Here is a 26,935-nt window from a genome sequence, read left to right as displayed (position 1 = left end):
GAAAAACCGGCCATGCTCATAGCTAAATTAGAAAAGGAATCAAAGAATATTTGGCTAATTAGTTAGTTGACTGGCTTCAGTTCTACGTCATAGTGATGGTAGTAGGGTTTTCTACTTTCGTTTAGCTTTGATGATAGTAAATAATGTTAATAATAATAATAAATCCCTAAATTGGGTTATGCAGCACTTGTCACGTTATTATTTCTCCCCGATTCACAAGGGAAGGGAAGACTGAAGACTAGACCCAAAGGAGACTTTGATTCTCAAGAGTCAATGGTCCACACACCAAAGTCTTTTCGACGGTTTACCCCTCCAACCGTCACAAAACTACTATAATGCCCTTTTGCAAAGTGAGGGGAGGCCCAGAGTTGCTTAGTGTACTTTCTTGGAAACGGATTCCTGCTTTCTGAGAAACCACTTTCCTGGCGCTGGACCCCAAGTTCTTTTCTCTTCCGGTCATTGAAAACTTTAAGACCAACGTGTTTTTGGGTTTCTGATGTTGGCTTTTGTTAAATGTAAATAGGTTGGATTATAATTGCCACACAATTATAAATTTACAAACAGTATCATTTTCAATTTAAATATGTAATTTAATGATAAATATATATGAATTCGCTTTTACAGAGTGTTTATAAGATTATTAAAAAAACATTTTAAAATAATTTGATTGATTGTTATTGCATGTTTTCGCAACCTTAAAAATATTAACACTCGAACATTTAAAACGATTTAAAAAGAATTTATTACAAAACACTAAAATAAAATTGATAATTCTTAATTTTTATATTTAAATTAAATATTAACACTCGAACATTTAGTTCATTTTTTTATGCATAATCTCTCTATTTAAAAAGTAAAATTTGAACCCTTTTTTTTAATTATAAAAAAAATTAAATATTAACATCAAAGTGAAAAGGGTTATTTTTGGTATTATATGTTTTCCTTTTCAAGTGTCTTATGGACTAAAGACACTGTGAAGTAACATAGAGAAGGAAAGGATGAGAACTTAAGACAATTGGACATTGCAACGTCGTCCTCACTTCTCATTGGCTAGCAAACCCCAAAGGTCCAAATTATTACAACTATGTAGGGTCTTAACGATATTAATCGCCCCCCCAAAAAAAAAAAACTGGAAGGAACACTTTATATTCCCACTAGAAAATGTTTGCCAAGTCAAATTGGAAATAATGCATGGCATTGCCGTAAATAAAAGATATGATCAAGGTCAATGAGTTACCAAACATTCTATAACTAGCCAAATCTATGGAAAAGCTAGGCAGAGAGGCAGTAGTAGCATTTGTCATTTGCCACTAATGGCACGCCATGCTCCAAATGTTGCGCTTGGCCTGCTTCTATTTTCGCTTTTACTTCGATTTTCTGTTTCAGAGATTATTTTTGAAGAGCGATTTGAAGGTACTATCTTTTACTTGCTTGCTACTTCTTTGAATAAGCCTTCTTTTTTTTTTTACTGGTATTTGAAGAGGTTAAGGACGTTATCTGTTTGTTACCATGATCATGGGATGCTTTGTTTGGTTACTGAGAAAGAAAAAAAGAAAGCAAAAGAATTTTAAGATTTCAGTTTTTGCCAAATCTTAAAAAAAAAAAAAATCAGTTTTGCCACGTCATCAACTGCACTATCTTTGTCAGGTTGTTATCCAACTGCTTTGTCTTGGCGGCGGTTCTGACTGTTTTTTCGTTTTCTTTTTCTTATTCTGTGTTGTGTTGTGGAGAAACTCTGGAAGGAAAGAATTGAGAATTTTGAAGTAAAAAATGTGCTTGGAATTTACACCTTTACAAAATGATTTGTTTGGTAGCTGAGAAAAAAAATGCAAAAGAAAGAACCAAAAAAAAGAGAGGGAAATTTCATTTTTCAGGCATTGACTTGACTACAGTATTTAAGTCAACCAAAATTTGAACAGTTAATTTTCCTTTTTTTTTTAATTTTAATTTTCTGGGGTGTGTTCTGTTTTGCTATTGAAGAAAGCAGTCCTTTGCACTTGTACGTAGCTCAGTGATTTCCTTGAAAAGCTTTGGTTTTGGAGGATAATGAGAGCAGTGCTAGGAAAGGGAAAGAAAGAAGAGAAGAGAACAATGATAGGAACCAGTTACCTTGATATCTCCCCTTTTGTGTTTTTTGTCACCTGAAAAAGAAGAAGAAGAATTTAAAGTCAACTGAATTTTTCTTACTTATTTGTTTTTCCTTTCTAATAGCATGTGGAAATTTGTTTGGTTTTAAGTTTGTCAAGATTATATAAACATCACTTGTCATAATGATTGGTAGTTAAAGCATCATTTTTGTAGAGAAGGAAATGGTATATAAATATAAAGAGAGAAAAAGCAGAAAAGGTTACCCCTTCTCACCCCACAAAAGAAAAAGAGAGTGCTTTTAGATGCTGATCATGTCACTCTTTGTTTATTGATTTTCTTATCTTTCTTTTTTCCAACCTTCTGTGGATGTGGTGAAGCAAATGCTGTTAATTCTTTAAAATTTGCTCTTTCATCATATGCATCAAACAAAAGAAAAAAGAGAAAAAAAAAAAAAAGTCATTGTCTTGGTTCACCAACCAGTCACCACAAGTGGGCAATCATTGCTTTTGAAAGGATTATCAGTTTCTTTTCAGAGTTCTTTGATTAATAAAAGCTTGAACTTTGAACTTGCCTTACTTTTTATTTTGATGTTAGTTTTTTAGTCTTTCCAGAAAGTGTAATAAGAATTAAGGCTTTGGTTCTCGATTTCGATTTGATGGTTTCAAGTGACATTTTATTTGGCTGATTCTCATTTTACTAACGCATCCAGCATTTTATTCCTTTCTATTCTTGCATTTGTCTCAGCAATCAAAAGATGGAGCAAAGAAATCGGTTAATTTTTATTGACCATTATTTGTTCATCATTCTTTTGCCTTGGACTTTTTGTCCTGTGAAAAGCTTGTGTCACCACAGTATCAGTCTTCTTAATGTTTTTTGTTTTTCTTGAATGAAATGCATAAAACCAATACGTTTGTGACTGTAATTTTAGAGTGCATCAGCTTGCAGTCTCTGAAACTCGTACATATATTTTTGATACATTTATATGTTAGAATTTGGACTCTTAACATTTTTTTGCATGTTTTAACCTACATCGGTATCATCTGATGTTGTGAACAGATGGATGGCAAAGCCGTTGGGTAAAATCAGATTGGAAAAGAACTGAAGGAAAAGCTGGAGGATTTAAGCACACAGCTGGAAAGTGGTCCGGTGATCCTGATGATAAAGGTATGGTCTCACCTTTTCTTGCTGGTTATATTGGTGTTCTTTCAAAAATTGGAGAATATTGGGAAATAAGTGAACAGCATAGCAATTTTGAATATTATTATGATTAACTTCATTCATTGTTATCCAACATCAGAATTTGCTCTAGATGTGTTTGTTTACATACACAGAAACTCATAAAAAAAAAAAAAAAAAAAAAGAAAGAGAGAAAACAAAAGACAGGTTAATTAATGATACTTGAGACCAGAATTTTCACATGGCATCAACTAATTATGCTACAGAGTGCTTAAATATTCCTCACAACGTGAATCTCTTGTGGTTTTGATAGCTTTTTACAGAATTGGTTTGTTATATAGGGCCTGGACGTCATAGAGTTGTTCTTAACCATGGTGTCACCTTGGCTGTATTGTATGAAACAAGGCTTCAATTTTTATTTATCTGTCTTTCCTTTTAATTGAATCCCAGGACTCTCTATGTATTCTCACCCTTTAGTACTCTGAAAAAGTATTTTACTTTAGGTTTCAATGGTATATTAATATTCTGAAATTATCATGTCAAATTGTTAACCTTGCAATCAAATTGAAAGGTAAAAATCTCAACAGTGGATACCATGAGAGACGCTTTTGAGCTGGTAAATCATATGATAAAAACTTAAGTGTACCCATCCATGGCCATAACGATTCAATAATCTCTTTTCTGCGAGAATTACCTCTATAATAAAACCACACTGAATCATTTTCATAATACTTGTTTGTTTCCCCATCTGCTGCTGTTTTTACCCTGACCACAATCCCAGTCATCTTTATCATGTCATATTTAAGTGCTTCCACCTCTGAATTGGGCACACTTGAGCACATTAAACATGTACAAACGCAGTTTTGATATTACAATGTTCCTTTCATTCTATCCCCCTGTCCTGCAATCCTGATTTTTGGTTCTTTCGAGTGTCATTATTGAGCCTGCATTTCACATAAGTATTATAGTGCCTGTAGTAGTCATTATATTTCTGTATATAAAATACCAAATCTAAACTGTATGATGGACGTTTTCAGTTGCCAATTAAGTATGCTGTATTAAGTGAGGATTGTAATTCAATGTTTCCTTATCACAAGGTGACTATTGAGTTCCTAACCATGCTTTTGAAATGGCAAAACTAATTTAAACGTTACTTTTCTCTCATTTTGATTCAGAGTGATAGCATAGTTGGCAGAAAACATTAAGTGTTTGCTTTTTTTGTAGATCCCTCTGTAGATAAATATTGTGTTTCCTAATCTGGAAAGATAAATTTAATTAAGATTTGTTCTGCAAAAGGGCAATTTCCGGAAAAGCTTTTGCAGAATTTTATATCATTGAGTATAAGATCAAACGGGGCTGGTTGGTATGGATTGCGAAAGATATTTACAAAAATGAATTGATGTATAGCTACATTACCAAGCTATTTTATTGGAATCACTGGGCTCACAAATTATCCATGTTCCTAAGAGAGTCCACGTGACCACTAAGTTACCTTTTCCCATTTTTCTCATTGTTATCCTTCTGACAATCTGCCCTTGATAGCTAAGGCAAGCGAACTAGCATGGTTTCTGAGAATGCCTATGATTTTGTAGGTATTCAGACGTCTGGTGATGCCAAACATTTTGCAGTATCAGCAAAGATACCTGAGTTTACAAATAAGAACAGGACATTGGTCCTCCAATACTCTATAAGATTTGAGCAGGACATTGAATGTGGTGGTGGTTACATAAAGCTTCTCTCTGCATTTGTCAATCAAAAGAAATTTGGAGGGGACACCCCATATAGGTTTGTTTCAAAATTTTTCACTCAAACATCTTTTACAGGCAAATTTCTGGCACTTGGTTCTCATTTTCTTACTGCATTATGTGGTTGTCTCAACTGCATTCTTGTACATCTCATAATCATTGAGACTTCCTTTTCAGGAATGTAAACTATGGATGGTTAATCCTTTTCTATTTTACAATGACAATTTGGGGTAATGATGATAACAGTGATATTTGACTTGCAACCTTGAACTTGTGATTTAGGGTAATTGAACCTGTATAGAACAACTTAGACATGCTTTCTTTTTTGGAAAAGGGGTGGGGGGAGGGGGCAGAGAATTTCTTTTGGTGGCTGTAGATGATGTGAAGGAAAACTTGTGAGATAATAAGAGATAGAAGAATAAAAAAGTAGATATGAAAGATGATCTTACTTCTGAGATCGGAAAATTTGAGGTTGAATCCTTCAAAATTTCATACTAAAAAATTGATCATAGAGATTTGGCTGAGGTTCAAAACTCTGTATAGAGTAATTATGTGCAAATAGTCATCTTTCCTGATGTTTGCTTCCAGTTACTTAATGTGCTTTTGACATGTTCTTACTTCTAAAGAGATTCTTTTTTGCCATTAGCATGAATGTTGAATTAATTGCTTGGATGCATTTCTCATCAGTCTCTAGAGCAACCTTCCTTAGGGACTACCTCCACAGTTTTTTTTAATTTGTTTCAGAAATTTTTGTTGACTAACCTCACTTTTTTTTTCCCTGCAGCTTAATGTTTGGGCCAGATATATGTGGCACACAAACAAAGAAGCTCCATGTTATACTTTCTTACCAGGGCCAGAATTACCCTCTCAAGAAGGAATTGGAATGTGAAACAGACAAGTTAACTCATTTCTACACATTTATTCTTAGGCCCGATGCAAGTTATAGTGTCCTCATCGACAACCGTGAAAGGGATTCTGGAAGTATGTATACAGACTGGGATATTCTTCCTCCACGCAAAATCAAAGATCTCAAAGCTAAAAAGGTTAACATTTGAGCTTTGAAACCACTGATTACTTTGGACTACTTAATTCAATGCTTTTGTTAATTTTTTCCTATTGAAATCTTATTTCCAATATTGACTGTCAGCCTTCCTAAATGAGAGAGAACAGTAATTTCTTCAACTATCTTAGCTAGGGCTGCTTTAAGATTTACCTTTTCAATTTGACTCTGATTTCAGCCTTTCTTCATAAGGTCAGTTTTTTTTAACTTTAAATTTCTATCTTTTGCAGCCTGCTGACTGGGATGATAGAGAATATATTGAGGATCCTAATGCCAAGAAACCTGAGGTAAATTATCATATCATCTTTTTTCTTAATGATTTTCCAGTTGATATATAATTTCAATGCAAAATATGCCTAAGCTCCTCTTGGTGTTGCAGGGGTATGATTCAATTCCAAAAGAAATTCCTGATCCTAAAGCTGAAGAGGTTAGTTTGGTATTTGAGAAGCAATAATGTTAAGCCATGCACCTGGATTTGCTTTGTGGTTTACCTGCCACCAGATCCCTCTCTCATGCTACTGGCATAATCATATTATGACTGATGTTTTTTTCACTGGTTAGCCTGATAATTGGGATGAAGAAGAGGATGGTATTTGGAAACGACCAAAGATACCAAATCCAAAATACAAAGGACCATGGAAACCAAAGGTATGTTTAAAGCTAACAAGTAAACTGTGAAACCTAATTTTTTAACTGCAACATCTCATCAATACAGTCTTCCTTTATGACTACAGAAAATCAAGAACCCAAATTATAAAGGGAAATGGAAGATTCCTTATATTGATAATCCAGGTACTCCAATATATTTTTATATTTCCTCATGGCTGTTGCGGCTAAGAATCTTTGGAATTGAAGAATTTGCTACAAAGATTTGAATGATATTCTTGTCTCTCTCCAGAGTTTGAAGATGATCCTGATCTTTATGTGCTTAAGCCAATCAAATATGTGGGCATTGAAGTTTGGCAGGTATGTCTATCGAACATAAGTATCAGTCTGCTAGTTTAGGATAACCTTCATTTGTATGATGCAATCTTGAAATATAATGCTCAGGTCAAGGCTGGTTCAGTTTTTGACAACGTTTTGATCTGTGATGATCCTGAGTATGCGAAACAAGTGGTAGATGAAGTGTTTGCCAACCGAGAGGTTTGCCCTGCTCTTTCTCCTTTTACTAGCAGATGATTTTCTCAATAGTGATGCCTAATTTTCATTTATTTTAATCTTTCAGTTAGAAAAAGAGGCGTTTGAAGAAGCAGAGAAAGTGAGAAAAGCACAAGAGGAAGAGGTTATTGACTGACCTTTGCTCTTCATATTTATCCATTAATTCTATATGAACTTTGGTTTTCTTGAATACTCCTTTAAGTAGATTTAAGTGCAACATCTACAGGAAGCTCGAAGAGCGAGAGAGGAAGGTGAGAGGAGAAGAAAGGAAAGGGGTTACGATAGACGATACCGGGATAGGGAGCGCTATAGGGACAGATACAGAAGGGTTTGTATTTTACATGCTATAACCTTTTTTTTCATAGATGTAGCACCATTGACAAAGACCAAGAAACTAAGAGAAACCGGACAACAGATTCTGATTTCCGAATTTCTATTCTTGAGCTTAACATTCAATTTGCAAAATCACATGACCCCACACAAGAAAGCTATGGAAAGATGTAGGACCACTGGTTAGGTATTTCAGGCATTTACACCTTAGATGAAAATTCGGAAATTTAGGACCTTATTAATGTGGGATTTGTTAGTTGGTTTCTGTTTTTGTGAATATTATTATTAATGTAGGCCTTATACTAGGTTTTTAAATGAGCATATGTCTTTCTGTAAGACCAGATATTCGGCTTGGACGATTGGTTTTGAAGCTTTTTCGAAATTAAGACTTTGAATCCAAGCTGAGTGAGGTAGAACAAACATAGGGAAAAGAGATAGTAGTAGAAGTTTAGAAGGAAAATTAGAGATAGCAACAATTAGAGAGGAACAGACACAGAAGAACTAGGGGAGAAAAGATCAATAGAATGAGAAAATCTCAATAAATAATATCTTAAAATGTCCAATATTCATCATCCAAAAGCTCATTGAAACTAAAATTACATAAGTATTTATAACTAAACCAAAACCCTAATAAAATGTAAAATATGAAATATAACCCTAACATGCTAATATTTGGAAATTAAATACAATATAAATCAATATAATCTAAAACTAGCCTAAATAGATGTAAAAATTGAAATCAAACTCATTAAATTTAAAATAAAACTAACAGATTTCCATCTTCCATGAGTCTGCTTTGAGGATGGAAAAGTAGTTAACAGCATTTTAAAAAATTTAACAGCTTCAAGAGAGAAATGTGTGTGTACTTCAAATATGAATATAAATTCAATTGGATTTTGTAATTTGACCTTGAATGTTTAGCTTATCAAACTTTTTAATGATACTGCCATCAAGAAGTTCAATTTCTAATTGAAATGTTTTCTTTGCAGCATCCACGTGATTACTTGGATGATTATCATGTAAGTATCAACCTTCGCTTTACCTATTTCTTCTTAACAACATGCTATCTTCTATGAGAATGCTCCCAAAATTATTTTCACTTCATGTCTTCAAAATGAGATTTTGTACCATATAATTCATTTCCATTGCTAACAATGCCAAACTCTTGAGATTTTGTTGAAGTAAATGAGACATCTTTTTATTTTGTTTATTTTCTTTCAATCCAAGATCATTCACTATACTTACAAACTGGTCCCTGATTTATGTTATTACTCTATGGTTGAAGTGGTCAGTAGAAGTACTACTAAAGAGCATTCTCATTTTCTTTGACCATTGATTGTGTCCTCATTTTCTCAAGAGATCCCTGCAAGGGCTATGATTTCTATAGGTAGAAGTCATCTTGAAAACTTGAAACACATGCTTATAGCGGGTTCAGAATTTGAGATGTTCTCGCTTACTGCTTGTTTATACTGTTTAAAGGCAGCATAACTATCTTAAGAAGCTGATGAATCATCTTGATCATCTAGTAACGAGTTCTTTATTTGGTTTGCAGGATGAGCTTTGATGGGTCTTGCTTGCTCCTGCTTCCCCACTTGTGGTGCTGTTACTTGTCTTCCATGTGGACTATCATGGCTACCGAAGCTGAATCAACGGAGTTTAGGGGTGGCAGTTTTGGTCCTAAATTGTTGTACAATTTTGTGTTGTCATTCTGCTTGGAAAACTACCAGTTTATAATAACACACATTTATAATGAGTTATTTGGTATTAGAAAATTTCCAAGGATAATTCATGCATTATTCTGGTGGACTCCTGGCGTATAGGGCAAAGAGGAGATTGGGCAGAGCTGCTCAGTAGTTAGGTTTCTTCAGAACATTTTGCAGTGGCAAGTCCACGGCAAAATCTTCTTCCTTGAAAAATTTCCACATTGCAGAAATAATCATGAACTCATCTTTTATGCGTGTTCGAAAATGCCTTTATGATCTCAAACTTGAAGGAAAATATTGCATAAGCCAATCAAAACTACTAATATCAACGACAAATCTGGCACATAGATGTCGGTCCCATATGTAACGAACACCAAATAGGCACGTAAACGTAAGTAGGTGATCATCTCATAAAGCAGTGCTATATATGTCTGGCTATGGGAGAATATTGAACTGAATGTGATCAGCAAGAAGCTCGGCCCGTAGAATCATCATAAAGTGCAGCTTATTTTCCTCCCTCTTTTGCGCAACTAGTGCTTTAAACTCTTCCACCGTTGCTTCTCCTTCCAGCAGCAAACGTCTTTCGGAGTCCACTTGGGTTCTCATGTCTGACACAAACGCTTCCATCTCCGTCACCCGGGCTTTCATTTTCTTCTTCTCCCTTTTCTGTTTCAATAATCCAATTGTTTTATCAGAAAAAAGCCGCCCCAAAAGCCCAAGATTAACAGATGAATTTATCCAAACCTGGACGATTACCTCAAGGGAGGACTTCTTAGGGCTTCTGCCAACAGCCCAGGTGCAGCACCTTGTTTTGCTTCCCATCGGACCTCTTTTCTTCTTCTAAGCAAAAGTGTGCAAGACAACAATGATTAACATGAATGTTGCATGGAGGAAGAATTGATTAAAATAGTAGTAGCTAATTAACTACCTCTTGTTTGGTCTTGTGGGCTGATATTGTTGAACGCCCTTTTGCGGCTGTAAATGATACTGAGTTCCTCTTACTCTTGTGTAGCGCCATAGCAGAGCCAGACTCTCCTCTTGACATTCTTTTCTTCTGCCTGCAAACCCAGAAATCTTGCGAGCTTCTGGAGTATTGGAAAAGTGAAAGACGACTTGAAATTTTGAAGCCATTTATATTTATAGCTGAAAAATAGAAAGCCGGGCTTCCCGCTAGACCCACTCGAGTCGCAAATCAGGTGCCCTCAGTTCCACATAAGAGTTTGATGGGTATTCCACTTTTGGGATCTGAAGGGCAAACGAGCGGTTGGGACTTAGGATCGCCCGACATCGTCTGTCAAAACGCAAGTTAGTAACCTAAATCGCTCGTTATTCAGTGGTTTATCTGCCGCTAATGGTCGCCCTAGTTCCAAGCTTGGACTGCCATTTTGTGCATTGGTCTTCTGCTTTCCCATGGGGTGATCTCACGTCACCCTCACATCTTACTCCTTAACCCATCAACCCTTTGTAGCTTTTGATTCCTTGTTTCTATTTTTTATTTTTTAAAAAGTTAAACAAAAAGCAATTGACCATAAATTCAAAGCAAACATGCCACAAAGATGCGTCACTTGCTTAAAATAGTCAATGTTCACGAATAGAACTGGATAAAAATATAATATTAAAAACGGTTTCAGAAGCATTCGCGGTTTGTTTCGTTGTCTACAAGGCGTTTTCGTGGAGTTTGCGTGATGAAGTAGTAAATCTTATGCTGACTCAATGCATGGCGCACTAATTGTGACAACAACATATCTTTGAGCCAAAGGGTACAGCGTGAAAAAAGTTTCTTACACTTTGGTTACGGACAGCTGACTGGACCCCAGCCCTGTCTTCCGTCAATCCCGGACTCCCCCCTCTAAGTCTACCGATTTCTTAATTTTTTTTAGTTGTCAAGCAAAAACAAAAAGAGGTGAGTCAGCCCACAAGGTGACGGTCTGAAAAAGGTTTCTTACGCCTTGGTTACAGACAGCTGACAAAAAGAGGTGAGTGAGCCATTGAAGAAAGTTAGCACACAACATTTTGCATTTTTTCAAGATTTGATCTCATCTCGTGCACCCGTAATATCATTTTCTTTCTAACTTTCAATAAATTTATTTATATAAAATATTAATATTTTTTGTATTTAGATAATTTGACATAAAAATTTTATAAAATATCACTATATGTCCAACAAATAATGACTTCAAATAATTAATTACTATTCAGGGGCAGAGCCTCCTTATTGGATGAGAGGCCATGGCTCTCAAAACTTTTAAAACCTTTTACATATTATATAAAATTTTTAAAATTTTTTCTAAATTTTCTTAATAACCCTTCCAAAATAATTTTTTTACTTAATAATTAATACCAATAAAGAATAATAAAATAATTTCATATACTTAACTCAATTTTAAATTTTTCAAATTTATATTATTATTATTTATATTTTTTATTTCCATTCTATTTACTCATATATTTTAAATCTCTATGGATTTTTTTCACAAATTTTTACGAACCATCAATCATATTCTTTTTTTTTAATTATATCATATATGGATTATATCTTCTACTTGTCATGTTCTTCTTTTTTCTATTATATGAATTTTATTTACTATGATTTTAATATTTAAAAGTAAAAAAATTATTATGTAATTCTCAAATATAACTTACAGTGTTGCACTTTTGTTTAGAATTTTATTAATATATTATATTTTATTCAAAATAATCAATGCATTCTAACGTGTATGTTGCAAACTTTAAATAATAAAAATATACATTCAAATTGATAAAATAAAATGATTGTATTTCTTTCAATATAATTTTATTTATTATATTTTTAATGATCCTCAAAATAATTTTTTGTTTAATAATTATTTTTATTCCTCAAACTATTTGATAAAATTAAAGTCATTATGGTTAGCAAATTGCTAATTAAGCCCAGCAAATAAATTCTAACCTAATATGTTAAGCCTATCAAATTTGAAAAATAAATAAAAGTAAGTCTATTAATCCAAACCCATTAAGTTTTAATATAAATCTAAACCTATTATAACATATTATATTTTAACAGTTCAACCTATAACCTATTATAACATATTATATCACAATAGTTTAACTCAATAATACAATATATTAATTAGTAATTTAATAGACAAATAGAAATAACAAGAGAGCTTTCTCAGAAAGCTACTCATTTCGTGTAGAACATATTAAAAAAAATTCATTTGAGTTTGAAAAATTATTCTTTTTCACTCTTGTGTGCAAAGAGTAAAAGAGACTCTTTTTATAATTCGGTTAATTCATATAACCATAATTACTGTTAATGTGTATTTTTTTATATATAGATTCATTATCTTGTGAATTTTATTTAATTTTTTAAATAAGTGATAATTGAACTATATATAAAGTTCTTTTTGAAAATTTTAGTGTCCCTTTTAGTTTGACCTCCCCATAAAAATGTTTTAACTCCGCCTCCATTACTAGCTCTGTGGATTCATCCACCATGGGTTGGTTAGAGTTCACTGAATCAACTCCAACCAGATCTTGCAGAGCCATCGAGAAAGTGGGGTCTCGATAACCTCCATTAGTCATGGACTTTTGTTCAAGTGACTCAACTGCACCAACACTTGGTTGTTGTTGTGGTGATTGATTCAAGACTAGCTTCCATCTGAACCGTTCCCATTGTTGACTTCAGGTTGAAGAGTCTCTCCATTGGTCAGCGCTGGTGTATTGCAATCACTGGCCTCGTTGTTTGAATCCATCTCTTTGTTTCGACTACCTAGCTCTCCAGCAAGCAAAGTATTGCTGGCCATGATCCTTTCAGCATCATATCTAGTTATGTCAAAGTTGGTCGTACGTCATTTACACCACGAAACTTAACGGCAGCAATGTCATAAGCTTCAGCTGCTTCCTCTCGGGTGCTAAATGTTCCAAGATAAAGGTCCTTGTTTCCTGCGACCCTGCCAATGCTAGCTTGCCATCTTCCACGCTGATGATGCCTTGTTACTCCTCTGTACATTGAGGCCCCTCTGGAAAACCCACTACTTTTCCTTCTTAGATGGGCAACATGGTCCTGGCGGCTCATGTTCTTCATTTCTTCCAGTTCTTCTTGGTAATTTTCAAGCGGAAAATTTATATGCGTTGAAGGTCCCTAATACTTCAGCGCTGCGAGATCATAAGCTCTTGCAGCTTTCTCTTCCATGTCAATGTCATAACCCCTGAGATAGTTTATATATATATATATATATATATATTTAAAACAATAACAAATTAAGCACCTTCATTTTTAAAAATCACCTATCATATTTCACAAAAATTAATTAAAATGATCACTTCCTAGAAAATTAAAAATAATATTAAAATCCCAAATTCTTTTCTAATATAAATAAACATTGATTTAGTTGTACATTTAAATACTTGAAAGTTCTTATATTTATTTGTAGGGGCTTTTAAATTATCAAATCTATTCACCAACAAAGTGGAAACATGTAATTTGTTATCTCACAGCATATAGAATCTATGCATGATAGTTCTTGGAAATATGATTTTTTTTATTCATATTTGATGAAAAACAATCTTATGATTCCTATAATCTTTTGATATGTTCTTACTTTAAAATAGATTCTTTTTCGCCTTTAGCATGAATGTTGAATTAATTGCTTGGATGCATTTTTCATCAGTCTCTAGAGCCACCTTCTTTAGGGATTGGCTCTATAGTTTTTTCTTTTTTCAGTTCTTTTTTCTTTTTAATTTGTTTCAGAAAATTTTCCAATTGAAATCTTATTTCCAATATTGATTCTGACTTCAGCCTTCCCAAAATGAGAGAGAACAGTACTTTATTCAGCCATCTCAGTTAGGGCTGCTTTAAGATTTAACTTATTTTTGAATATTGACTCTGATTTCAACCTTTCTCCATAAGGTTTTTTTTTTTTAACTTCAAATTTCCATTTTTTGTAACCTTCTGACTGGGAAAATAGAGAACATATTGACGATCTTAATGCCAAGAAACCCAAGGTAAATTATCATCTCATCTGTTTTCTTAATGATTTTCTAGTTGATATATAATTTCAATGCAAAATATACCTAAGCTCCTCTTGGTGTTGCAAGGGTATGATTCAATTCCCAAAGAAATTCCTGACCCTGACGCTAAAGAGGTTAATTTGTTAGTTATGAAGCAATAATGTTAAGTCATGCACCTGGATTTGCTTTGTGGTTTACCTGCCACCAGATCCCTCTCTCGTGCATCTGGCATAATGATATTATGACAGATGTTTTCTTCACTGGTTAGCTTGATAATTGGGATGAAGAAGAGGATGGTATTTGGAAACCACCAAAGATACCAAATCCAAAATACAAAGGACCATGGAAACCAAAGGTATGCTTGAAGCTAACAAGCAAACTGTGAAACTTAATTTTTTAACTGCAACATCTCATCAATACAGTCTTCCTTTATCACTACAAAAAATCAAGAACCCAAATTATAAAGGGAAATGGAAGTGTTGCAATATCACAAATAATCTGAAAAACAAATGAAGGAAAAGGAAGAATAGAGTATGAAGGAGAAATCGGGAGAAGATGAGAGAGAAAAATTTTACAGAACAAAGGGGTGTTGTAACGCACCGTTTCATTAGCTTCAAGGCAGCTTATATACAAGAGTGAGAAAGTCAACAAATAAACCATGCCTAAACACCACATAGCAATAGACGGTTTTTTAAATGAAATTCCATGCCAAAGATTCCAGCAACGTTTCCAAGACTCTACACGTGTTTTATATTGAACAAAGGAAAAAAAATTGCAAAAAAATAATATTCAACAGACACACAGTAAAAAATCAATAACAGTAAAAAGTATATAGTAAACTGTTCATAAATAGCCAAGTGTGCTCTTCTCTACCTCTTCAAACTTCATTTCTCGCGATCCACCATTAACAGCTTGTAAAAGACCTTAACTGCAAGATAGAAAACCATTCCTCAGCACACCTCCTTGGTGTTCATCTTGCAGACACCCATCATAATTCTTAGAAGCACAAATTTCTCCTTGTTCAAACACTTGGTGAATATATATATCAACTATATGGACATTAGTACTATAATGCTTAACACGAATATCTTCATTGTTCATAGATTCTCGGATTGAATTAAACTTAACTTTGATATGCTTGGTTTTTCCATGAAAAATTGGATTTTTCACAATAGATATTGTTGATTAATTATCAATCATTAAAAGAGTTCTTGTTTTCTGCTAATATCCAGATCACTCAAAACATTTCTAATCTAGATAGCTTTTTTTTAATAATTGAGGGAGTGAGGATTCGAACCCTACTCTTTAAGTAAGGGGATTATGCACCAATTAATAAACCAAATACTCGAGTGCTTTTAATCTAGATAGCTTGATTAGAAGCTGAAGCTAAAATATACTCAGCTTTTGCAAAAAACTACGCAACCACCTCTTGTTTTTTAGAATTCCAACAAAAAATTGCATTACCAAACGAGAAATAATATCCTTCTGTACTCTTGGAGTTATCTAAACTCCATGCCTAATTGCTATCATAATGACCAACCAACTCTCCACTTTGATTCCTTTCAAACTTAAGACCAAAATCAATGGTACCCCTGATGCACTTGAGTATTCTTTTTGTTGTTAAGGCTTCTGCATAAAACAGGATAACAAACTCGCACAAAACTTCAAATTTGGTCTTCAATAACTCAAGCAATTACTCAACTTGCAATTTAGGACCAGTGGAATATTTACAACCTTATAATTTTCTAGACGAAACTTCTTCAATAACTCAATAGTATACTTGCTTTCATGCATACTAATATAATCTTCACGTTGAATAAACTGCAAACCTAGAAAATAGTTCATCTCCCTTAGGTTTGACATTTCAAATTTTCTCATCAATTTGACTTTGTAATCATTCATAACTATTCGATCCAGCAATAAAAAAATCACCAACATATAAAGAGATGATCAGTTTAACAATATTAGCAAATGAACAAACATACAAAATGGGTTCACTAGCACTCTTATGGAATCTTTTTGAAATATGGAAAATATCAATCTTGTCATACCAAGCCTTAAGAGCCTATTTAAGTCCATAGAGAGCTTTTACCAGTTTGCATACCTTGTTCTCTATTCTTGGTACCACGAAACCTTCAAGTTGCTATATAAAGATATCCTCAGTAGGGTAACCATTCCAGAAGGTAGACTTGACATCAAGATACCAAAATTTCCACCATTCCTTAGCAGTTAAAGTAGTCAACAGTCTGATAGTATCATGTTTTGCCACTAGGGCAAAAGTTTCATTGTAGTTAATCCCATGCACTTGAGAATAACCTTTTACGACAAGTCTTACTTTGTATTTGTTGGTGGAGCCATCAACATTTAGTTTAGTTTTATAAATCCACTTCACCCCAATAACATGTTGGTCAAGTAGTTTGTCAACCAATATCCAAGTTTTGTTCTTTTCAATCATATCCATCTCTTGTTTCATGTCTTGCATCCGCTTGGAGTCCTTCGTTGTTTCACTGTAGAATTTAGGTTATGATATAGCCACAAGACACCGAGCATAAATCTCTTGCAATGATCTAGTACCCCTAACAGCAAGAAGTTCATTTCTATGTCTTCTTTTTTCATCAAGTTCATTTTACACCTCATCTAGTACCCTTGTCATCCACTACTTTCTTCCCTTTTTCCTTTTTCCCAAAGTCATTTTTTTTAGAACTACTACTACCAAGTTTCATATTTTTGGTTTTAGCAACCAAAGCACTATCAACTGAAGTTGTTTATCAAAATGCTCTTCTTTGTTCAACATCCTTTAGAGCATTTACCAGCTCTTTCAAAGTCAACTGTGAAATATCCTTAGAATCTTCTAATGAAGAAACTTTGGATTCATACTTTTCCGGTACACTCACTAGCATCTTATGAACTAGTCTTTTTTTTGTCATTACCTTTCCCAATAGCTTTAGTTGGTTCACCAAAGCCATCATTTTTCCAAAAATTTCCTAATGGTTTCCTCATCCTTCATTCTAAGCATCTCAAACTACCTAAACAAAATCAAGGATTGAATCTGTCTAGTAGTATCACTACCAAAGAATTCATCCTTTAAATGATCCCACACATCTTTTGGATTATCTAAATGTATAATACTAGTAAAAATCACATCAAAAACAACAAATTATAAGTAAAACAAAGCTTTATACCTTTCGAGCTTTGTCTTCTTCAAATTGTCGAATCTGAGCTAGAGTGGGATTGGCATGTCTTTATGCTACTTCTTTTCCTGTCTCCACTATATCCCAAAGGCAGTAAGCCTTGAAGTAGGACTTCATCTTCACAAACCAGAAGGCATAGGTTTCACCAATGAACTGGTGGAGCTAAAGTGTTGAATCTTGAAATAGTCATAGAAAATGAAAATAGTAGTGAAAAATGATTAGGTAGCAAAGTAAAAATGGAGAATGAAAAAGAAATAGTCCCTTAAGATCTATTATGGTGCTCTGATACCATGTTGCAATATCACAGATAATCTGAAGAACAAATGAATGAAAAGGAAGAACAGAGTATGAAAGAGAAATCAAGAGAACATAAGAGAGAAAAATTTTGTAGAACAAAAGGGTGTTATAACACACTGTTTCATTAGTTTTAAGGCAGCTTATATACAAGAGTGAGAAAGTCAACAAATAAACCAATACCTAAACACCATGTAGCAATAGACGGTTTTCTAAATGAAATACCATGCCAAAGATTCCAGCAACATTTCCAAGACTCTACACGTGTTTCATACTGAACAAGGAACAAAAATGCAACGAAATAATACTCAACAGACACTCAATAAAAACATCAATAACAATAAAAGGTAAATAGTAAACTGTTTATAAAACGACTAGTGAAATGAAGCAAAATGATAGTCTCCATCTCTAAAGGCAAAATGAGAGGGGCTAGCAGGTGCCCCAGCCGCCCCCCCCCCCCCCCCCTCCCTCCCCAAAGTTCCAAACATTTATAATATTTTCCTTGTTTTTGTTTTAAATATTTATAATTTTACCCTTTTTTAACAAATTTTATAATTTTATCCTTCCAAATATTAAATTTTTTATTTTTCTCCTTCAAACCTAAAATCCTAGCTAGCTCCGCCACTGTTTATCTCATATAGCCATGTGCTCTTCTTCTACCTTTTCAAACTTCATTTCCCGCAATCCACCATTAATAACTTGTAGAAGACCTCAAATGCAAGATAGAAAACCACTGCTCAACAAGAAGATTCCTGATATTGATAATCCAGGTGCATTTGTAATACATTTTTATATTTCCTTATAGTTGTACGTTGAGGATAAGAATCTTTGGAATTTAAGAATTTGCAACAAAGATTTGAATGATATTCTTGTCTCTTTCCAGAGTTTGAAGATGATCATGATCTTTATGTGCTTAAGCCAATCAAATATGTGGGCATTGAAGTTTGGCAGGTATGTCTATCAAGCATAAGTATCAGTTTGCTAGTTCAGGGTAGCCTTCATTTATACGATGCAATCTTGAAATATAATGCTTAGGTCAAGGCTGGTTCTGTTTTTGACAACGTTTTGATCTGTGATGATCCTGAGTACGTGAAAAAAGTGGTAGACCAAGATTCAAGTGTTTGCCAACTGAGAGGTCTGCCCTGCTCTATCTCCTTTTACTAACAGATGATTTTCTCAATAGAGATGCCTATTTTTCACTTATTTTAATCTTTCAGGTGGAAAAAGAAGCGTTTGAAGAAGCAGAGAAAGTGAGAAAAGCACAAGAAGAAAAGGTTATTGATAAACCTTTGCTCTTCATATTTATCCACTAATTCTATATGAACTTTCTTTGGTTCCTTTGAATAGTCTTTTAAGTAGATATAAGAGCAACATCTACAGGAAGCTCGAAGAGCGAGAGAGAGGAAGGAGAGAGGAGAAGAAAGGAAAGGGGTTATGATCGACGATGCCCTAACAGGGAGCGCTATAGAGACAGATACAAAAGGGTTTGTGTTTGACATGCTTTAACCTTTTTTATTCATAGATGTAGCACCATTGATAATAAAGACCAAGAAACTAAGAGAAACTGGACAACAAATTCTGATTCCTAAATTTCTATTCTTGAGCTTAACATTCAGTTTGCAAAGTCCCATGTCTCCACACAAGAAAGCTATGGAAATGATGCAGGACCACCGCCTAGGTATATTTCAGGCATGCACACCGTAATTAGATGAAAATTCGGAAAGTAGGACCTTATTCATGTGGGATTTGTTAGTTGGATTCTGTTTTAGTGAATATTATTATTAATGTAGGCCTTATATTAGGTTTTTGAATGAGCATATGCCTTTCTGTAAGACCAAATGTTTGGCTTGGATGATTGATTTTGAAGCGTTTTCAAAATTGAGAGTACTTTGAATTCAAGCTGTGTGATGTAGGCCAAGCAGGGATAAGAGATAGATACTAGAAGTTCAGAAGAAACATTAGAGGGGAACAGACACACAAGAACTAAGGGTGAAAAAATCGATAGAATGAGCTCAATAATCAATATTTCAAAATTTCAAATATTCATCATTCAAAAGCTCATTGAAAGGAAAATTACATAAATTTTTATAACTAAACCAAAACCCTAATAAAATGTAAAATATGAAATATAACCCTAACACCCTAATATTTGAAACTTTAAATACAATATAAATTAATGTAATCTAAAACTAACCAACAACATAATTAATATAATTTTGTTTAGCCAACTACCTGTTTTTGTAATTTATAAGTAATGAAATTACAAGCCTTTCAAAAAAAATATTAATTAATATAATCTAAAATTAGCCTAAATATAGGTTAAAATTGCAATCAAACTCATTAAATTTTAAAAAAAACTAACATATTTCCATGCTTCATGAATCTGCTTTGAAAATGAAAAAAATACTTTAAATAGAATTTTAAAAATATAACTGCTTCAAGAGAGAAATGTGTGTGTACTTAAAATGCGAATATAAATTCAACTGGATTTTACAACTAGACCTTGAATATTTAGCTTATCAAACTTTTCAATCATACTGCCATTAAAAGGTTCAATTTCTAATTGAGATGTTTTTTTTTTTTAACAACATCCACATTTACTTGGATGATTATCATGTGAGTAATCAACCTTAACTTTACCTATTTCTTCTCGACAACATCTTATCTTCTAAGAGAATGCTTCCAAATTATTTCTACTTCATGTCTTTAAAATGAGATTTTATACCATATAATTCACTTCTGTTGCTAACACTTCCAAACTCATCAGATTTTGTTGAAAAAGTAAATGAGATATCTTTTTATTTATTTATTTTTTTCAATCCAAGATCATTCACTATATTTTCAAATTGGTCCCTGAATTATGTTATTACTCTTTGGTCAGTAAAAGTACTATTGAAGAGCATTCTCATATTTTTTGGCCATTGATTTTGTCCTCTCATTTTCTCAAGTGATCCCTGCAAGTAGATGTCATCTTGAGAACTTGGAACACATGCTTATAGCGGGTTCAGAGTTTGAGATGTACTCACTCGTCATAACTGCTTGTTTATACTGTGCTCAAAGGCAGCATAACATCTTAGGAAGCTACTGAATCATCTTGATCATCCAGTAACGAGGTCTATATTTGGTTTGCAGGATAAGCTTTGATGGGTCTTGCTTGCTCCTGCCTCCCCCCTTGGTGCTGTTACTTGTCTTCCATGTGGACCATCATGCCTACAGAAGCTGAATCAATGGAGTTTAGGGGTAGCATTTCTGGTCCTAAATTGTTGTACAATTTTATGTTGTCATTCCGCTTGGAAAACTACCAGGTAATAATAACACACTCCGGAATCTTAATGAGTTATTTGGTATTAGAAAATTTCCATGGATAATTCATGCATTATTCTCCTGGACTCCTGGCCTATAGGGCAAAGAGGAGATTGGGCAGAGCTGCTCAGTAGTTAGGTTTCTTCAGAACATTTTGCAGTGGCAAGTCCATGGCAAAATCTTCTTAAAATATTCCGCGTTACTGGAGTGATCATCAACTTATCTTTTATGCTTGTTCACGTGCCTTTAAATTAATCATGGTTAAACTCGGATACTTTAGTTTCATAAAGGTGAAATGAAACTGCTTGTCTAATTTAATCTAATATAAAATATATAACAGTCAAAATTATTTTTGGTCAAAACGGAAATTGTCCTACGTGGATAGTTTTAACCGTCACATGTCATCTAATTAATTAACGAATTTGATTTGATTTGATTTGATTTAAATGTAAATTAAAAAAATTATTTGCTTTTAAAATTTTAATACTCTAACCTTTTCCACTTTTGTCATTATTAAAATACTCAATTCTTTGTAAATTTAATATAATTGAGAGCTCTAATTAATTTGATAGTATTACTTTGCAAGCCAATATAAATTCAATTTTGAAAAAGCAAATCATTGTTCAAAATAGGAAATTATAATAAGAAGGAATATGTATAAATGTTTGACCGGCCCCAAAATATAAATTCTTAGAAAATCAAATATGATCAATTAATTTCAACACACCTCTTATAGTGTGAAACATTTGATTATATAATTTACAAATAATTATTTTCAATTAAAATATCATGTTTTTCTTTTTAATTTTACTTCTTAATCAAATTAAACTACCATTAGTAAAAAATTTTAGTTACATTAATATTAAGATGTGCTTGACCAGGAAAAAAGGCATATATATTTTCAAAAATTAAAAAAATTATATCCTCGGACCAGTTTAAAAAAACATTGACCTCGCGAGATGGCGTGGGTCTCCTACTAATATCGTTGAAACGTTCAAAACAAGTTTTAAAGCTTATGTCAGGCATGGCTGTGATCAACCTTAAACATGTCAGAGTCAAGGACATTAGAATCCATCATTCAGTCATCGTATCCGTACATAATGAAATGTTGCTTTTAATCACTGAATAAATAAATCTTTTTTTGTATAGATATATTTGACATTGTATAACAACCCGTCAATTTCTTAAGTCCACATAATGTTTAAACTATTTTTATAGTCAAATAAAATTTTATTTTTATTATATTTAATTAAATTTATGTATTTTTATTTTAAATTTAGATTTTATCATTTATTATTTTATATTCACTTGACTTTAAAGTATATGATGAAAATATCACATAATCATATCATTACATTATATTAATATATCATATTATTATTCATTAAAATATGTCATCATATTACGTGATATTCACGTAGCATCAAAATGACAACGTAATGTTTTGACTACTAACATGTGGTCAACTATCTATTATAAAAATTTGTTTAACTTAAAATAAAAATATAAAAATTTAATTTAATCTAATAAAACAATAATAATTTATTTAAATTTTTTTAATAATTTAATATTTTTTTAGATATTATATCAATTTTTTTATACAACATAGAAGAAAGGTCTCATTTCTTTCTATATCTAATACATCTAAAAGTTCATTGGGGTAACCTATATAAGGAAAGTCAATCTTTTCCCATTTCATTAATCAACATTCCATTCTTAGGCTGTTCTAGGGAGTTGGCACTTCTAATTCAAGCATGGCCACTTGACGTATACCTTTAACGACATACATGAAACAACATTATACTTTATTATTAATTTATATTTTTTATATATATATATATATACACTTCTCATTCTGCAACACAATCGGACCACCAAGTACCACCATCATAAGGACTACCCTTTTTAATCAATACCAGATGCCCCTCGACATAAACTTAAGTAGGTCATCTCATAAAGTAGTGCTATATATGTCTGGCTATGGGAGAATAGTGAACTGAATGTGATCAGCAAGAAGCTCGCCCCGTAGAATCATCATAAAGTGCAGCTTATTTTCCTCCTCCATTTGGGCAACTAGTGCTTTAAACTCTTCCACTGTTGCTTCTCCTTCCAGCAGCAAACGACTTCCGCAGTCCATTTGGGTTCTCATGTGCGACACAAACGCTTCCATCTCCTTCACTTGAGCTTTCATTTTCTTCTTCCTCTCTCTTTTCTGTTTCAATAATCCAATTGTTTTATTAGAAAAACAGCCGCCCCAAAACCCCAAGATTAACAGATGAATTTATCCAAACCTGAACGATTGCCTCAAGGGAGGACTTCTTACGGCTTCTCCCAACAGACCTGGTGCAGCACCAGGTTTTTCTTCCCATCGGACCTCTTTTCTTCTTCTAAGCAAAAGTGTACAAGACAACAATGATTAATATGAATGCTGCATGCAGGAAGAACTGATTAAAATAGTAGTAGCTAATTAACTACCTCTTGTTTGGTGTTGTGGGCTGATATTGTTGAACGCCTTTTTGCAGCTATAAATGATACTGACTTCCTCTTGCTCTTGTGTAGCGCCATAGCAGAGGCAGACTCTACTTTTGACATCCTTTTCTTCTGCCTGCAAACCCAGAAATCTTGCAGGCGTCGAGAGTATTGGAAAAGTGGAAGGCTACTTGGAATTTTGATGCGTATATTTGTTGTCTGTCTCCTTGCGCTGCCACGACTCACCAATCCTATTTAAAAGCATCGAAAACAAAAAGCTTGAAAGCGGGGCTTTCCGATCTTGGAAGATGGGACCCACGAGAAGCAAATCAAGAGGTTCGTTTCCACGTAAGAGGACCCGCTTACAACTCTCTGTGGAGTGTAGGGATTTCACTTTTGGGATCATTAGAATAAACGAAAATGGTCGGCGATTGGGATCAAGGGGATCGCGCGATATCGTCTCTTAAAGGCAATTTAAATAAACTGGATCGCTCGTTTCTCGTTCGTTTATAACCTGCCGGTCATAGTTGCCAATTCACAGCTTGGAATACCAGTTTGTGTATTTGTCTTTTGCTTCGGCGTGGAGCTGTGGACTCATCTCACCTCACTCCACGCTCCTTAACCCATCAATCATAATCTCCTTCTAGCATTGGATTCCTTTAGTTTTTTTTTTTTTTAATGAAAGTTATTAAACAAAAGGCAAATGACCATAAATTCAAAGCAAACAAATACGAATCAATAAAAAATATAATATTAAAACGGTTTCAGACACATTTTGCGGATCGTCTTGGGTGTCTACGTGGCGTTTGCGTGATTAAGTAGTAAATCTTACGCTGACTTAGTGCGTGGCGCACTGAGGGAATAAAACTAATAACCCTTATACATTAAAAAGATAATTTAATGTTCTCTCTTTTTTCTTTTGAGATTTTTTTAAATGATATCTTTTTTTATAAACCTCTAATATTATTATTTTCATATTATAAATTTACTTTCATATACCAACATTGAACATCTATATTATAAATTTATTCTAAATTTAATATAAAATTAAAATTTTTGATTTAATGAGAAATAAAGAAAAAGGACCAAGAGAGTAACTTTTATGGATATATATATATATATAATAACAAATTAAACACTTTTACCTTTAAAAATCACCAAATGTATTTCGACAAAACTAATTGAAATGATCACTTCCTAGAAAAATTAAAAATAAAATCCTGGTCTTTAATTTTTAATTCTTTTTATTTTAAATGAACATTGATTTTTTTATAATTAAATATTTGAAAACTCTTATATTTGTTTTTAAGAGTTTTTAAATTATCAAATCTATTCACCAACAAAGTGGCAACATGTAATTTGTTGTCTCACAGCACCTAGAATATATATATATATATATATATATGATAGTTCTTGATATGTAAGCTTTGATTCATATTTAATGAATAAAAATCTTTGTTATTTTTTTTTTTTGTTGAGAAGTTGAATAGTTGATTAATCATCACTTCAATGAATTTTTACAAAAATTACCATCTTGCCATAGAATCATAACAGTAACGATATGGGATCATGCATCTAACTATACAGCTCCGTGCCAAAACCAACCCCTCTGCCCACAGTTGGAATTGTCTTGTAATAAATGAAAACAATTAAAATGTCAATATCAGAATTGTTTAGATAGACGACAAAGTATCAGAATTGTTTATCAAATTAAGCACAAAGATTGGGCAATCAGAACATTTTCCATTAGGAATTGGATTTCCATATTAGTTCTTATTACACCCCTAATTGTCCTCCTCTAGTGACTAATTAGTTTTAAAGTCTCTTCTCTTCTTATCAGTTCTTACACACAAACAAAAAAACAGTTAACTTCTCCTTGTGCGCATTGTTTTCATCATTAAACAAACCCTGCGTTCCTGCATTCAAGATTATTAATCATCAATCTCAAAGAGAGTCCCTGATCTTAAGATGCCACAAAGTTATCCATTACAGAAGGAAGAAGACAGGGTGACTTGCTGCAATGGCTACGCGAACTGTGTTACCTCTTCTGAATCCTTTCTATTTATATGTTGTCCCCATTGACAAATATCTTTACCAGCAAAGTTCACTACAAATACTACAATTACATGCGATCCTATCACTCTGTATAATACAATACATTAACAACTATTGAATATACATTCTCATCATGCTAATACCAAATGAAAAGAACTATGTACTTAAAAAACTGAGGGACCTTTTTTTTTTTTTGTTGAACTATGTAATTAATTTTTGTACTTTATAAAAAATATGCATTAGTTTTTTACGATAATTTGTGTAAATTAAATCATTATATTTTTTTAATTTGTTAATTTAGTATGAATTTTAACGTTGTTAAATTTTTATCATTAAATATGTTGACGTGACATTTTGATCAAATTGATATAGTATTGATTAAATTGATAAAAAATTTATGATAACATAAAGAAAATGTTAAGGTGACACTTGTTAACATAGTGAAAATGCTGAATCGAATCTCCAATGGATAAATGCTAATTCAAAACCAAACATGATACAACACCAGTTGCATCTTAAAAAAGAGAGCATAAAATCTTTTTACTAATCAGTTGAATTTTCCATGGATAAATGCTTATTCAAAACCAAACATGATTTAAAATCAGTTGAATCTTTAAAAAGATAACCCATTAACTCTTTAATACATTTGTTCTCTTAACTTTTTTTGTTAGTCTCGATTAATTTAGGATTGGAGTATTTTGACTTAAAATTTGAGAGTTTTGTCCATTGATAGCCACATCAACAAGTGTCACATCAACATAAATTTGTTATCAATCCAATCAATGTCATGTAAATAATGATTATGTCATGTTAATACATAGTCATATTGATAAGAAAATATTATATTAATTTAATCAAAACATCACATTAATATACTTAATGATAAAAATTTAATGTTGGTAGGATTTAAACTGAAATTAATAAATTAAAAAATATATAAAAATTCAATTTATACAAATTATTACATAAAAACTAAATTCATATTTTTTTATAAAGTACAAGAATTACATAATTTATTTATATATTTTGCTATAATAAGTGGAACTCTTAAAGAGTCTACGAAGTATGAAAAAGTGGAAATCTACAACTTTTTTCGTTAAAGGTACGTTTAGTTGGCGAAATATATATGAATGAAATAGAATAGTTATTTTGCGAGAATAAAATGAGGTAAGAATAAAATAGAATAGTTATTATTTAGTTTGGTACAACAAATGGAATATGATATAAATAATTATTATAACTTATTGTAGTGTTTAGTTGATAACAATAATTTTAGAATAAAAAAATAAAAAATAAAATAAAAGATAAAAACACCCTTTATTATTCATATAACTATTTATTTATTATTATATTTTTTAAAATATTAATATT

At 32.7% G+C, this 26,935-nt stretch overlaps 3 protein-coding genes and 1 long non-coding RNA gene across 6 annotated transcripts; 2 read left to right on the top strand and 2 right to left on the bottom strand.

The window, feature by feature from the left end:
* LOC18599245 (calreticulin-3) lies at nucleotides 1,266-9,496 on the top strand. Of its 2 annotated transcripts, XM_007029129.2 has the most exons (14): nucleotides 1,266-1,413; nucleotides 3,145-3,252; nucleotides 4,857-5,049; nucleotides 5,794-6,052; nucleotides 6,300-6,356; nucleotides 6,449-6,496; nucleotides 6,631-6,717; nucleotides 6,804-6,861; nucleotides 6,968-7,035; nucleotides 7,120-7,212; nucleotides 7,295-7,351; nucleotides 7,454-7,555; nucleotides 8,547-8,576; nucleotides 9,110-9,496. In XM_007029129.2, exons 1-14 carry the CDS (start codon nucleotides 1,314-1,316, stop codon nucleotides 9,119-9,121), a joined length of 1,272 nt encoding a protein of 423 aa, XP_007029191.2. In that variant the 5' UTR covers nucleotides 1,266-1,313; the 3' UTR covers nucleotides 9,122-9,496. The 2 variants fall into 2 exon arrangements, with proteins under 2 accessions (XP_007029191.2, XP_007029192.2); XM_007029130.2 differs by lacking the exon at nucleotides 7,454-7,555.
* Nucleotides 9,539-10,621, bottom strand: LOC18599244. 2 transcript variants are annotated; one of them, XM_007029128.2, is made up of 3 exons: nucleotides 10,189-10,621; nucleotides 10,017-10,100; nucleotides 9,539-9,926 (listed from the first exon to the last, which is right to left on the bottom strand). In XM_007029128.2, exons 1-3 carry the CDS (start codon nucleotides 10,303-10,305, stop codon nucleotides 9,696-9,698), a joined length of 432 nt encoding a protein of 143 aa, XP_007029190.2. In that variant the 5' UTR covers nucleotides 10,306-10,621; the 3' UTR covers nucleotides 9,539-9,695. The 2 variants fall into 2 exon arrangements, with proteins under 2 accessions (XP_007029190.2, XP_017976910.1); XM_018121421.1 differs by having other exon boundaries at nucleotides 10,017-10,097; nucleotides 10,189-10,503.
* LOC18599242 lies at nucleotides 18,490-18,831 on the top strand. Its single transcript, XR_001928009.1, has 3 exons — nucleotides 18,490-18,507; nucleotides 18,621-18,688; nucleotides 18,773-18,831. It is a non-coding gene; the product is annotated as an uncharacterized LOC18599242 (long non-coding RNA).
* LOC18599241 lies at nucleotides 22,888-23,720 on the bottom strand. The gene is made up of 3 exons (XM_007029125.2): nucleotides 23,516-23,720; nucleotides 23,332-23,427; nucleotides 22,888-23,252 (listed from the first exon to the last, which is right to left on the bottom strand). Exons 1-3 carry the CDS (start codon nucleotides 23,630-23,632, stop codon nucleotides 23,019-23,021), a joined length of 447 nt encoding a protein of 148 aa, XP_007029187.1. The 5' UTR covers nucleotides 23,633-23,720; the 3' UTR covers nucleotides 22,888-23,018.

Source organism: Theobroma cacao, chromosome 5, assembly GCF_000208745.1.
Source record: "Theobroma cacao cultivar B97-61/B2 chromosome 5, Criollo_cocoa_genome_V2, whole genome shotgun sequence".
Lineage (NCBI taxonomy): Eukaryota > Viridiplantae > Streptophyta > Magnoliopsida > Malvales > Malvaceae > Theobroma > Theobroma cacao.
Note: the sequence above shows the minus strand (reverse complement) of the source record. Positions and strands in the feature narration are given on the sequence as shown.

Bases quoted from the DNA above. Each gene is read 5' to 3' on its own strand.
- LOC18599244 (XM_007029128.2), bottom strand. From the start codon at position 10,305: ATGTCAAGAGGAGAGTCTGGCTCTGCTATGGCGCTACACAAGAGTAAG. The intron at 10,101-10,188 runs GTAGTTAATTAG...ACTTTTGCTTAG, and splicing joins CCCACAAGACCAAACAAGAG to AAGAAGAAAAGAGGTCCGAT. The intron at 9,927-10,016 runs GTAATCGTCCAG...TTATTGAAACAG, and splicing joins CTAAGAAGTCCTCCCTTGAG to AAAAGGGAGAAGAAGAAAAT.
- LOC18599241 (XM_007029125.2), bottom strand. From the start codon at position 23,632: ATGTCAAAAGTAGAGTCTGCCTCTGCTATGGCGCTACACAAGAGCAAG. The intron at 23,428-23,515 runs GTAGTTAATTAG...ACTTTTGCTTAG, and splicing joins CCCACAACACCAAACAAGAG to AAGAAGAAAAGAGGTCCGAT. The intron at 23,253-23,331 runs GTTTGGATAAAT...TTATTGAAACAG, and splicing joins CCCTTGAGGCAATCGTTCAG to AAAAGAGAGAGGAAGAAGAA.
- LOC18599245 (XM_007029129.2), top strand. From the start codon at position 1,314: ATGGCACGCCATGCTCCAAATGTTGCGCTTGGCCTGCTTCTATTTTCG. The intron at 1,414-3,144 runs GTACTATCTTTT...TGTTGTGAACAG, and splicing joins TTTTGAAGAGCGATTTGAAG to ATGGATGGCAAAGCCGTTGG. The intron at 6,497-6,630 runs GTTAGTTTGGTA...TTCACTGGTTAG, and splicing joins CTGATCCTAAAGCTGAAGAG to CCTGATAATTGGGATGAAGA.